The following is a 14586-nucleotide window of genomic DNA, read 5'->3' on the forward strand; positions in this document are numbered from 1 at the left end:
TCTCGGCATTATCTATCTACTCTGTTCTCTCTATTCTCTGCACACTCTGTCCTTGCCATTCTTTGCCTACTCTGTCCTCTCCATCGTCTGCCTACTCTGTTCTCTCCATTGTCTGCACACTCTGCCCTTGCTATCCTCTGCCTACTCTGTTCTCTCCATTGTCTGCACACTCTGCCCTTGCCATCCTCTGCCTACTCTGTTCTCTCCATTGGCTGCACATTCTGCCCTCGCCATTCTCTGCCTACTTTATTCTCTCCATTGTCTGCAGATTCTACCCTTGCCATCGTCTGCCTACTCTGTTCTCTATTAATTGTCTGCACACTCTGCCCTCATCATCATCTGCCTATTCTGTTCTCTCCATTGTCTGCACAGTCTGCCCTTGCCATCCTCCGCCTACTCTGTTCTCTATATTGTCTGCACATTCTGCCCTTGCCATCCTCTGCCTACTCTGTTCTCTCCATTGGCTGCACACTCTGCCTTTTTCATTCTTTGCCTACTCTGTCCTCTCCATCGTCTGCCTGCTCTGTTCTCTCCATTGTCTGTACACTCTACCCTTGCTATCCTCTGCCTACTCTGTCCTCTCGATTGTCTGCCTACTCTGTTCTCGCCATTGTCTGCACACTCTACCCTTGCCATCCTCTGCCTACTCTGTTCTCTCCATTGTCTGCACACTCTACCCTTGCCATCCTCTGCCTACTCTGTTCTCTCCATTGGCTGCACATTCTGCCCTCGCCATTCTCTACCTACTTTATTCTCTCCATTGTCTGCAGATTCTACCCTTGCCATTGTCTGCCTACTCTGTTCTCGATTAATTGTCTGCACACTCTGCCCTCATCATCCTCTGCCTACTCTTTTTTTTTATTGTCTGCACATTCTGCCCTTGCCATCCTCTGCCTACTCTGTTCTTTCCATTGTCTGCACACTCTGCCCTCCCCATGCTCTTCCTACTCTGTTCTTTCCATTGTCTGCACATTCTGCCCTTGCCATCGTCTGCCAATTCTGTTCTCTCTATTGTCTACACATTCTGCCCTCGCCATCGTCTGCCTACTCTGTTTTCTCCATTGTCTGCACATTCTGCCCTTGCCATCGTCTGCCAATTCTGTTCTCTCCATTGTCTGCACATTCTGCCCTCGCCATTATCTGCCTATTCTGTTCTCTCTATTGCCTGCACATTCTGCCCTTGTCATTGTCTGTCTATTCTGTTCTCTCCATTGTCTGCACATTCTGCCCTCGCCATTGTCTGCCTTCTCTGTTCTCTCCATTGTCTGCACATTCTGCCCTCGCCATTGTCTGCCTTCTCTGTTCTCTCCATTGTCTGCACTTTCTGCCCTCGCCATTGTCTGCCTTTTCTGTTCTCTCCATTGTCTGCACATTCTGTCCTCGCCATCATCTGACTACTCTGTTCTCTCTATTGTCTGCACATTTTGCCCTCACAATCATCTGCCCGCTCTGCGTTCTACATCCTCTCCACTCTTTGCCCGCTGTATTCTCCCTAAAGTCTGTCCTCTGCATGGCCTGTCCCCTTGCTCTATCCTCACCATCATCTCTTCAGTTGCTCTTTCCTTTTTCTCACCTGTCCTCCTGATCTCTTCCCTCCATAATTTATTTCCCCACTCTATCCTCCCCATCTTTTATGAACCCTCCTTTTTTCTTAACCCTGTTCTGTGCTTGTCTTTCCCCCCTCTCTTTTCTCTCCTTACTTGGGCCTGCTCTGCCCTGTCCACCCACATGCCCTTTGCTCTTCATCATCTAGCTGTCTGACTGCCATGCCGATCCATTGAGCTCAATACTTTGAATCACAGATGTAGAATAGGTATGCAGATTAGGAATTGTGACTTTGTGCTGAGTTAACTTGGTACATGCTTGTCTGTGGCTCAGTAAGTGCTGGAGCTGGAGACATTTAAAGTGTTAGCATTTTCAAAAGCTCAACAATAGCTAAGTACAGTTTAAAATGTTCATTAGTTATTGATAAAGGGCATACCAAGAAGGAGGCAGTACAAGCACTCAGCAGATACCAATAAGTAGGAGATGCCCCGGATAAAGAATATTCAATATTTAGCATAATGTTGGGAGTAATAAAAAGTTTTTGTAAAAAGATAATTATAATTGTATGGAGCCCCTACTCCCTACCAGGTGGTTTCATACTTAAGTAAAAGTGAAAAAATATTTTAAATAATGGCAGTGTTTTATTTCCTTCACTTTTGTCCATGCAGTAAAGTAAGTCAATAAACAATCTGCAAATTGTAGCTTTTATACTATCAGCATTTCCTTTCCTTTAAACTGATATTGGATACCTCTTATCTAAACCACACAAGTCTACCCCAAACATGCTATCACAATAAAGATAATTTCTCTTTCCTTGATAAGAAGCTGCTCAACACCCACAGCTTGGCTGTTAGATACTCATCACCTGCAATTCTCAATGAGCACTTTACTTTGGAAATGATAATAATAATAGGAAGATAATAAACAATGATTATTAATCCATTTATTTAAAAAGTGTTTCATGCCTTGTAACATTTATGTGGAAATCTCAAACCTGTCAATTCGTCTTGATGGAATCTCTTACTTTGTTTACTTATGTGTCACCTTTGAAGCTAGGATGTTAATGTAGGAGCAGTATGAATAATAATGACTGCAGAACGATTGAGAGATAACCCTTTAAGAGACTGTTTACCAATTATTGAGCTATTCCCCTTCAGCTGTTAATCAGTCCACAGACTGGGTAGTGATGTTATATTCTGCCATAAACCCTGACTGTGGGACACTAGTACCTTCCATTTGAGTGTGTTTTCAATGCTTCGGGCCACTCAAAACATAGAGCACTGATAAGCAAACATTGGGGTTGATTTACTAAAACTGGAGAGTGCAAAATCGGCTGCAGCTCTGCATGGTGGACAGCCAGCTTCTAAATTCAGCTTGTTCAATTAAGCTTTGACAAAAAATACCTGGAAGCTGATTGGTTTCTGTGCAGACCTGCACCAGATTGTGCACTCTTTCCAGTTAAGTAAATCAACCCCAGTCTGTCTTAGAGGACGTTGAGGGATAGCCCACCTTTTTCCACCTCATGCAACTTTCTGTTGGTTCTTCAAAGTGACAGGAAAACCTTACAGTAAATATGTCCTTTCACTGCTCTACAGCTTCGTTTAGCTACTGTGAGCAAAGGAAATACCTGGTCCTTTCAGATATGGAAGAACATGTGACTCCCTTGTGAGTATGTGATAGTGCTGGGACAGTCACCAAGTGCCAATGCTGTCAGGTAGGGGTGAAGAGTCCATAGCCATGTGTAAGCTATAATATGAGTGACTTATAGCTTATCAAGGTGACTTCTGCTCCTGACAGCAACAACCAATTTGGAAACAAACACAGGAAAAAGAGGGCACTCCAGCCTAGGGCATTATCTTAATAACCATTTATTTGTGAAAATAAACGTATCTACTTACAAATGATAAAACAGACAAAGCCCATTCGGGTAAAAGAGGAGTTCTGTCCACTCCGCATGCGATTGGGTCTTTGGAGGACATCATCTAAACCCAACTAGCTTATGCATTTCTAAGGGTATACCCTTTTCCTTAGAGCCAAAACCTCAGCATCCAATATTAAGAGGTCTCAGTGTGCTGAAGATGCTCAGAAGAGATGTTTTTAAAGTGTGTGTAACCTGATCATAGTTCTGGGCTCCACTCCGGCAGATAGGAAGTCTGAGTACCAGGAGTCATTTTGTTGATGGACAAAGGAATGCTGAAAACCCCTGCGAGGGAAACCTATGTTTTTTTGCTGAACTTGCTTTTAATAAAAATGGGCAAACAAAGCTCGTAAAAAGAAGAACCAGCGAGTTGCGGTGTCCTTAAAGCCCTACATTTGATACTAGTCCTTTACACTATATATATATATATATATATATATATATAATGTGACAGTACAGTTCCCTGTCCTAGTAATTGTCGCCCAGGATTCTCAAATAGGTAGGTTGAGGGGCTCCAGAGGTATTTATGTGAAGGAATCTGTTTTGTCAGTTTCCTCCAAAGTTTGTAAAATCCATTTGGGGACCTGGAGCCTGGAGATTCCATAGCGTTATGGGTGGGACGGAATCTCCAATCCTGGGACCAGGTTTTGGGAACAGCCAGGAGTCTGGCTGGTTGATTGAGCAGGTGGGTCCTGGGCTTATAGCTAAGTCAGGATTAGGGTTCTGGGCTCCACCCACCTGAGGAGTCCAGAGAGTGCAGGTGTGCACTAGTCGAAGCCAGAGACCCAAGTCTGAGGATCAGAGCAGTGAGGGGCTGCTTTCTAGATAGACACTGTGTGCGTTGAAGCTGTGTGCATCCAAGGAGACAGATGAGAGCCTGAAGTGGAAGGCCTGAGCAGCAAGGAAGCTGAAAAGAGGTACAGTAGTTGTACGGGGACCCTGTTATATGGCCAAGAGGGCTGAAGCATAAAGCCTAAGTGGCAGTACTGCTGAAGAGAGCCAGGTGGCGTAGCATTTTTCATTTGTTATTGTTTTTGGGAGAAGAACCCCTGTGTGGGCATCCAAGTGCATGTATGAACTTTCCTTTATTGTGTTCCTTTTAATAAAAGTGGGCTACCATGGCTTTAAACTAAAGTTCCTGTTCGCTGTGAACTTACTGAAAAGGCATCTATCACTGAGTTAGACATCCCCCAATGTCTATATATATATATATATATATATATATATATATATATATATATATATATATATATATATTTCATTTTTTTTCAGTGTGGAAATTTTTATATTTGGAAATAATGTTTTTTTTTATGAATATATTTCACATAGAAAATTTGAAATGCTGTCTTTACTGGTCAACTGTGTTTTGGGGAAATAGCACCTCTGCCTTATGACTACTTAAATACGCTTATCAGCCCTTTAGAGAGTCTGTTGTCTCTATTCAGTGCAACTTAAAATATTGATGCATAGTAGTGATGCCAAGCCAGAAGCACAACCTACACGTCACAAGTAAATGTGACTGCTTCCTTACATACTGTATACACCATATCATTATGACCACTGACAAGTAAAGTGAATAACGTTAAGTATCTTATTACAGTGGTATCTGAAAGTGGTTGGAATATATTAGGTAGCAAGTGACCATGTTGTCCTTGAAGTTGATGTGTTGAAAGCAGAAAAAATGGGCAAGCGTAAGGATCTGAATGACTTTGACAAGGGCAAAATTGTAATGGCAAGACGACAGAGGGACTCCAAAACTGCAGCTCTTGTGGGATGCTCCTTGTCTGCAGTGGTCAGGACCTACCAAAAATTGTCATGGGTGCCTAATGCTCCATCAGAGGAGTGAAGGCTGGCCCATGTAGTACGATCCAATAGAAGAGGTACTGTAGCTCAGATTGCTGGTTACAATTGAAAGGTGTCAGATCACACAGTGCATTGCAGTTTGCTGTGTATAGGGCTACATAGCCACAGACCGGTCAGGTTGCCCATGCTGACCCGTGTCCACAGCCAAAAGCTACTACAATGGGACATGTGCATCAGAACTGGGCCACACAGCAATGGAAGAAGGTGTCTTTGAGGAGTTGACTTGGCCTTCGATGTCTCCAGATCTTGGTCCAAACCACCTCACAACTTACAGGACTTAAATAATCTGCTACTGACAGCTTGGTGCCAGATACCACAGCATACCTTCAGAGGTCTAGTGATGTCCATGTCTCAACGGGTCAGGGCTGCTTTGGCAGCATGAGGGTGACCTGCTCAATATTAGATAGGTGGTAATGTTATGGTGGGTGGTCATAATGGTATGGCTGATCAGTGTATACTGCATGTACAACTGCTGTGTAAAATCCACATAAAAACAGAATGCAATGATTTGCAAATCTCATAAACCCATATTTCCTTCGCAATAGAAAACATATCAAATATTTACATTAAGAAAATGTGCCATTTTAACAAAAAAAGATTTTGAAACTGATGGCACCAACAGGTCTGAAAAAGGTTGGGACAGGGCCATGTTTACCACGGTGTTGCATCCCCTCTTATTTTAACACTGTACATTTTTTGTTTTAAGATAGATATATCTTTTATCGCTGATGATGCCTTTCCAGAAATGCAAGCTGCCCATTTGCATTGATGTATCCCCATACCATCAAAGATGCAGGCTTTTGAACTGAGCGCTGATAACAAGCTGAAAGGTCACTCTCTTCTTTAGTCTGTAGGACGTGACACCCATGATTGCCAAAAAGAATGTCAAATTTCCACTTTGCAATAGACCATTTTAAATGAGTTTTGGCCCTGTGAAAATGGTGGTATTTCTGGATCATGATCAGATATGTTTTTTTTTTTTTTTTTTGCATAACAGAGCTGTACCTTGCATTTTTGGATGACACAGAGAACTGTGTTCCCAGACAGTGATTTTTTGGAAGAATTCTTGAGCTCATGCAGTGATATCCATCACCAAATCATGCCTTGTTTTAATGCAGTGTCGTCTCAGGGTCTGAAGATCACAGGCATCCAATATTGCGTTTCGGCCTTATCCCTTGCATACAGAGGCATCTCCAGATTCCTGGAATCTTTTAAATGATATGTACTGTAGATTATATAATTAAATTGTTTTTAATCCCAAAACCAAACATTTTTATATTGCAGCTTACCACTTCTTAGGTGTGATGGCTGCATTCCTTTTTTCTTTTTTAGTTTTTTTTTTTTTCCTTTATTTTCATCTGCTGATCCAGCCAATTAGCCTATTGTTTTTCAACAGAAAACTCCTGCAAATGTATCAGTTAAGAATCACGAGACAAGCCATTTATCACTGACAGGTGGGCTTACAGTGATCGTTTTTTATTTATTCATGTAAAACATTTATCCCCCCCCCCCAAAAAAAAATGTTGCTGTAACTGCTTGTGTAGTATGGCTTCAGTTTGTTAGTGTATCTGAATCTTCTAGTACATCTAACACGCCCCCCAGGGTAATGCTGCTGTCCAAAGGTGCCTCTGTGGTCCTTTATCCAGAGTGGGGGCTCTCTAATACAGGAGGTGTGTTACTGCCTAGATCACCAGGTGAAAACAGAGGGGAAAAATATAATTATTGGCAAGCTGCAATATATAACATTTTTGGTTTTGGGTTTCATTTTACACTGAAGAACATTATGCTGAAGTTGTTCAACAATTTTTAGATGCAACCTTTCACAGATTGGTGAACCTCTGTCCAGCTTTACTTCTGAGACACTGATTCTCCAAGATGCTCTTTTTATACCCAATCATGTTACTGACCTGTTGCCAATTAATCTAATTAGTTGTGAAATGTCTTCCACCTTCCTTCATAGTACCACTTATTTTGCCAGCTTTTTGTTGCCCTGTCCCAATTTTTTTTGAGATGTGTTGCTGCCATCAATTTCAAAATTACCTTATTTTTTTCTTAGAATGATTTTCTCAGTTTAAACATTTGATATGTTTTCTATTGTGAATAAAATATTGGTTTATGAAATGTGAAACTCATTGCATTCTGTTTATATATAGATTTTACACAGCATCCCGTTGTTTTGGAATTGGGGTTGTACAACCATAGGCACATTTAAAAAAATACACTAATACATTTTATTTGCATTATTCTGGGTTCCCTTTAAATCACAACATTTGAAACACTTTATTCCTTTATAAGCTAACATTACTGCCTCTATTTATGATTTCTCTTCTACTACTTGGTAGGTGATAGGCTGTCACTGTTATTAGGAAAAATGGGGACTATCAAGGCTTATGGGCTCATGTGCTGGAATTCTGCTGTCCCGGCACTTTTCTTCCTGAAACGTCCTCGACTTTCTTCCAGTGGTTGGTTTTATTTTATGACCTACTGATTATCCCTGTGAAATGTGTGCAGAATCCCTTCCCACAATCTGCCACAGCATCTGTTTCCTTGTGTTTAGCAGCAATGGGAAAATATTTTGCCTAACAATTAACGTAAGGGAGCATTTTGGTTTGATAGTCCATGATCGCTTCATGAATCATACCAACTAGCATTTTCATTTAAATTACGCAAAACATTATGCCGTGTGCCGTGTAATGAGCACCGTAGCCATATCACACCTTTACATTAAACGGGTATTTTTAATTTGCTGTGTATGCAACAGTAATGACTCTTGTTTTCTTTTTTTTTTTTTTTTTTGTCTATTCCAGTTTTGCTCCAGCTGGCGAGCGACACTTTGCCGAACGACCTGACTCTGTCTGTTGCCTACCTTCTCGCTCTTCCACAGGTATGTTTAGTTTATGTTGTAAGGGTTATAGTTTTTAAGGTAAAGTACTGAATAAGAACCATTTTTTTAGGAGGCAACTTTTATATATTATTTATATAAATCATATTTGTTTTAATTTTGAAACTATTATCCTATGTTTCATTATATAATGACCTGTTCCTGGTGCTTGTGTTGGCATAACGTACGATATATAAGTGGTAGCCATTGCGTTACATAAATGGAAAGCCAGGAACTTTCATTCTGTTCTTTGCCTCCTCCACTGACATTCAAGATTCTTGCACATGTAGTTTAGATGTGTGGCTCTAATTTGGAGATGATGTAACAGTAGCAATGATGCAAGGTAAAGAGGTCTGGACATGTCTGTGTGCAAAAGGTTAATGCTAAAGGGTTTTTAATTATTTTTTTATTGTGAATAAATTAAGGAAGGTGTAGGACCTTCAAAGTCCCTTTAACGTTCAATACTTTATATGGAGACAGCCTGGAAGTAGGTGACTCTTTTATTTTGTTTGTTATTCCAGTTAGGGATTTGTGAAACATACATGTGTGACAGGTTTTCTTTGTTTTGCCTGCCGGCATTTGCACATCTAGGTAAGATTCAGGTCACTTATACCATGTAGGGGTTGTGCTTTGGAAGAGTTATTACAATGTAGAACTATTTACAGTATGCATATTTTTTCAATTACAAAAAATACAGTATTGGGAAACATGCAGTAGGGGGGTAACTAGTCTGCAAGACCGGTAGCTTTCTAGGGGGCTTTTTGACAGCTTTTGTGCTAAGTGGTGAGCACTTCCGCCTGGCAGCACCTGGGTTATTGGTTGGTATCACATCCACTGCACTACATGCCTGGAGTTTGCATGTTCTCCCTGTATGGGTTTTCTCTGGGTACTCCAGTTTCTTCCCACACTCCAAAGACATGCTGGTAGGTTAAATGGCTCCATACTAAATTGGTCCTAGTATATGTGTGTATATGAATGTGAGTTAGGGTCCTTAGGTTGTAAGCTCCTTGAGGGCAGAGACTGATGTGAGTCTGTAATATATATGTAAAGTGCTGCGTAATTTGACAGCGCTAAATAAGTACCTGTAATACATAAATAAAATAAATACACCAGTATCCCAAGAGATCAGAATATACATGCTGTATACCTAAATGACTTTGAGCAGGAATATGTCCTCCCTCTCTGTACTTTAAGTGTCACTAAAAGCAAAAGTTTGTCTGGTTTTAGATAAAGTGGAGAAGGATTAGAACTCTTGTCAGTTTTTATTGCTGTCTGTGCCCCTGTTAGGGAGATTCAACCTCTCTGTTTGTCCTTTTATCCGTTATCACTGAGCGTGAAAGTAAAAGAAAATCCTAAATTTTGGGTTGACGTCAGAACAGGAATAGAAAATACATTTCCAATGGGGACACTAGTTCTGGTGACACCACAGGATTTCATCACTTTGGCTATGAGATAGGAAGTGATGAGAAATCTCCCCAACACTGATGGCAAAAAATAAAACTGCCAGAGGTTATAAGCCTCCCTACTCTATCCAAAAAAATAAATAAAAGTTTTGCCTTTAGTGACACTTAAAGCTGGTCATACATGTATAGATTTTTCTTATTCGGCCTACAAGTCAAGCTGGTCCCGACGTCATGGTCCCAGCATGCGCAGGGACTCTGGGGTCACGCCCCCTTATGACGCCAGAGTCCCTGCGCATGCTGGGACCATGACGTCGTAAGGGGGCGGGGTTACCGCCTATATAAATGGCTCCGCAGCTCGCACACAGCATTCGAGTCGGAGAGAGCGTCGTGTCAACATCGGGGAAGAAGAAAAGAAGAGAAGAAGCGGCGAGACAGCGGCGGCGAGACAGCGGCGACGAGACAGCGGCGACAAGACAGCGGCAGCAGACCGGGCCCCTCGCTGGCAATAGAGCTGGAAGAAGATAGCGGTGGGGCCCGGGAGAAGAGGCCGAACACCGGGAGAAGTCGGAAGGGGACCCCCCGAAGTCGGAAGAAGACCCCCGGAGCTGACTAATAAATTATTCTTAAAACCTGTGTAGTGTTTTTTTTTACATTGACACTTTTCCCTAGGTGAATGGGTAGGGGTACCATGTACCCCAAACTCATTCACACAGGGTGGGGGGCCGGGATCTGGGGGCCCCCTTATTAAGGGGGGCTCCCGGATTCCGATAAGCCCCCCGCCCGCAGACCCCGACAACCAACGGCCAGGGTTGTCGGGAAGAGGCCCTTGTCCTCATCAACATGGGGACAAGGTGCTTTGGGGTGGGGGGGCCGCAGGGCGCCCCCCTCCCCCAAGGCACCCACCCCCCCATGTTGAGGGCATGCGGCCTGGTACGGCTCAGGAGGGGGGGGGGGCCGCTCGCTCGTCCCCACCCCCTTTCCTGGCCGGCCGGGCTGCATGCTCGGATAAGGGTCTGGTATGGATTTGGGGGGGACCCCCACGCCGATTTTTCGGCATAGGGGGTTCCCCTTACAATCCATGCCAGACCTAAGGGCCTGGTATGCCTCCGAGGGGGGAACCCACGCCGGTTTTTTCATTTAAAATTTGGCGCGGTGTTCCCGCCTCAGGATTCATACCAGACAGCTGTCAGCACTGCCTGTCACTCATCGCGGAAGGAAAACAAAGTTTTCCTTTCGCGATGAGTGAGCCATCTCGGCGCTGGCCCCTGCGACGGGGCTCGTAGGTGTCAAATCTCGCCGAGAAGTGCGGCGAGATTGACACAATATCGCGGTCACCTACTGTACCACTGAAACTCTCAGTTGAACAATTTGAATTTCAAATGCAATTAACCTGACATTAAACCTTTTCTGGTCATTATGTTTTTAATTTAGCCTGTTAAATCAGCTTATACTCAAGTGTTAGCTTAAAGCTCTATTATTCAAAAACAGTCTAGACTCTAACCCACTGCGGCTAGCCCTGCTGATGATTTTGAACTCTCCTTCCTCAAAAAATGGGAACCAGAACCTTTAGGACCCGTTCCTACCAGAACGTGGTGCAGGAAACCCACGTTCCATGCACGTTTCCCACATCGGGTTCAAAATGCACTACACTTGCAATCTTCAGTGGGTGTCAATGCAATGCTAATGACACCCCAAACTCAGGCCGTGATTGCCTGTACCAGATTGCATGGTACAGAAGTACAATGCAATCCAGTTACAGTGCGTTTTTTAAAGTAGTGCATGCACTACTTTTAATGCGATGCAGTGTAATTGTAACCCATTTCAATGAATAGCCTGAAAACGCACTGCACTCAAATCGCACATGAATGCGAGCGACTTCCTGTGCGATTTCTAGTGTGAACCCGCCCTAACACAAGAGCAAAAATTATGTAATTGGTCTTTGCTCACATTGCATGTGTGCGGAAAACCCACGTTTGCATGGAACGTAGGTTTCCCGCACCACGTTCTGGTGTAAACAGGTTCTAAAGGTTTCTCTGAATCCTGGTTCCCATTTTATGCATAATCAGGTATACAATTATGACCATTTTCCCCTCCGCCTCTACTAGGTGCTGGAGGTGTAACCAGGGAAATGGATACCTCACTTCATACATTTTAGGAATGTCCACTGATATGGCCCTATTTGAATCAGATCAAAATATTGACCATTAAGCTGACAGGAGTCCTTCTCGAGGGCGATCTTGATACCTTTCTCCTTCATCTCAATCAACTACCTGGAAAACTATATAAACCTTTACTACTTATTAATCTTTTAATACAGCGAGAGCCTGCATCCCATTATAATGTTGGTGCGTTGGCCCTCCCTCTATTGGCTATTAGATCTCTGTGGTTATTGAGATTGACATATAGAGGATCACACCACATCATTAAAATGTAGGGAAGTGAAGTTCCGTACTGGAACGACATCCAGGTTTACACAAGAATATTGCACTTTCATATCTTCCTGACTCTGACATAAACCCAATCTACAGCTGATGGTTGGTGTTCTTTGACATATGTCCTTTCTCTCCCCTAGATAGAGGACAACGATCATCTGTTTTTATTTGTTTTATCTACTTTTTCTCTTTTGTTTTTCTTTTCTATCTTCTTCCTTTCTTCTTCATTCCCTCTTCCTTACCATTATTTTAGTTTCTATATTCCCCTCTCCCACCCCACTACTTCCCATCCTTCTATGCTTTAACATGCATGGAGTACTATAAGAAAAATCTATTTTCATATTGCTCTCAACCTGTTTGCTAATCCCAGTGTGGGATTATTTTCCCAAGTGGAGCGTCTTATTATCCAGTGTGTTCCACAATTCTTAGTAGATCTATGATACATCTTAATGATGTACGCTGTTTGGATATTTTTCTTTGTACTTGTTCTGTACAACAACCCTTGGCTAATAGTTGCACCATGTCCGTTGTGGAATCACTAAATAAAGAATTAACAGAAAAATATAAATTCCTATACTTCCCTCTAGCAGAGGTCCCAAGACCAAAGCATTAGGTTTTTGGTTCTGTGATCAGAACTGGAGCCACACCAGGAAAGGTAGGTATTTTAAGCTTATGTTACTCTAATTATGCATCCCAATTATGCTGGTAAAAATATTTTTCTTATAGGAGCCATTGAGAAAAATTAAGAGTGTCTTAGCAGCATTCTGAAAAATCTATTTTTTTTTCAATTGCTTCAGAAAAATAGTTTTGCTCTTTCTTGCATCTGAGTGTGCCTAACAGCCTTATGACTTTATTTCTGCACTGTAAGAGGCTGTGCTGCCTATGACTTCTAGTTCTATGAGATTTGTTAATGTCACTACTGTGCTGCTCACTGTTCTCCTTACTGAAGGGGAAGTTGTACCTAAGGGCCTGCAATGCAAAGATCTCTCTGCTCCTCCTTCATTCTTTCTATAAAACTGTGCTTCCTCCACCTCTCTGCTGCTTCCAAAATATTACATGTTATAAAGTCCCACTCCTCTACCAATATGGTCAACTCCACAGGGAATGGAGACAAGAGAGACATCGCTCCAGGTGAGTAGATCCTGCTGAGGTCTCCTCAGCTGGAGGAGTGAGGACTCCTCCTACGGGTGCAAGCCTCGGCTTGCCTGCCTTGTAAATGTATATAAGGAAAAGAATGGGTGCACACCGGAATACCGAATGTATCTTCTCATAAAGTGCAAAATACAGACGCCACAGAATGGTAGCAAGTGAATAGGTAAGACGCGTTTCACGCGGTTACATTGTGCTTACTCATTACCAAATGAGAAAGTGCACTGTAATGCCTCGTACACACGGTCAGATTTTCCGACATTCGATGGGAGCCTATTGTCGGAAATTCCAACCGTGTGTAGGCTCCATCGGACAGTTTCCATCACACAAAATTTGAGATCTGGTTCTCAAATTTTCCGACAACAAAATCTGTTTCGTAAATTCCGATCGTGTGTACACAATTCCAACGCACAAAGTTCCACGCATGCTCGGAATCAAGCAGAAGAGCTGCACTGGCTATTGAACTTAATTTTTCCTGGCTCGTCGTACGTGTTGTACGTCACTGCGTTCTTAACGTTCGGAATTTCCGACCAACTTTGTGTGACCGTGTGTATGCAAGACAAGTTTGAGCCAACATCCGTTGGAAAAAAAACATGGATTTTGTTGTCGGAGTGTGCAATCGTGTGTACAAAGCATAACTGTGTGAAGTGTGTTTTGCACTTTATGGGACGATACATTAAAAGGACTTTCAGTATTCCGGTGTGCAGCCATTCTTTTCCTTATATAACTCCACACAGGGACACAGTGTTGGGATGGCAAAATAAGGCCCCTTTTACATGGGACGGTCTGTGGCTGCAATTCGCTTGCTCAGCAGGGAATCTGTCCTCTGATCCCCGCTTAATAGGCGCATGACAGGTCCGTGTGCGCTCCACTTAGGCAGAGCGTATACAGCTCACTCTCCTCCTATGGGTGGTTGGATGTAAACGAATTACCTTTCTGTTTACACCCAGCTACCAGCAAATCTGATCTGCTTGACAGAGAAGAGGAATGGATCTCTTTTTGGTGGATACGATGTAGGCAGGTGTAAACTGACACAGAGAAGAATGGTGTGTTCCGATCGGGTCCGCCTAAAAACTGACAGGCGTACCTGATCAGAAAATCCATGTGAAAGGGGCCTAAGTGAGTAAAGGGAAAAAAGATTAGCTGGAGAGAGCTCACAGACAATACTGGTGACTAGTCCTTTGCTCTGTGCTTGACTTTTTTTTTGACACAGTTCAGGTCTTTTTTTTTTTTTTTTTTTTTTTATTGCAGCTTTATGTTAACACTGGGGTATAGGTCCACATGGATGTCTTGTGCTGCAATGTATGGAGTATTGTCCATTTAGTAATATTAAATCATATCTCTAACTGAAGTTTGTAAGCAACATAATTATTTAAAGATTATGTTATGAAGACA

General features: G+C 42.6%; 1 protein-coding gene across 2 annotated transcripts in view; it reads left to right on the forward strand.

Moving 5' to 3' along the window:
* The window catches only part of NBAS (NBAS subunit of NRZ tethering complex), a 1128646-nt gene that overhangs the window by 644046 nt on the left and 470014 nt on the right, over positions 1 to 14586 (forward strand). For both annotated transcript variants that reach the window (XM_073625355.1, XM_073625357.1), the window contains one exon: positions 8134 to 8210. In XM_073625355.1, the coding sequence (XP_073481456.1) occupies positions 8134 to 8210 (77 nt within the window). The remainder of the gene's footprint in view (positions 1 to 8133; positions 8211 to 14586) is intronic.

Source organism: Aquarana catesbeiana, linkage group LG04 (genome assembly GCF_042186555.1).
Source record: "Aquarana catesbeiana isolate 2022-GZ linkage group LG04, ASM4218655v1, whole genome shotgun sequence".
Lineage (NCBI taxonomy): Eukaryota > Metazoa > Chordata > Amphibia > Anura > Ranidae > Aquarana > Aquarana catesbeiana.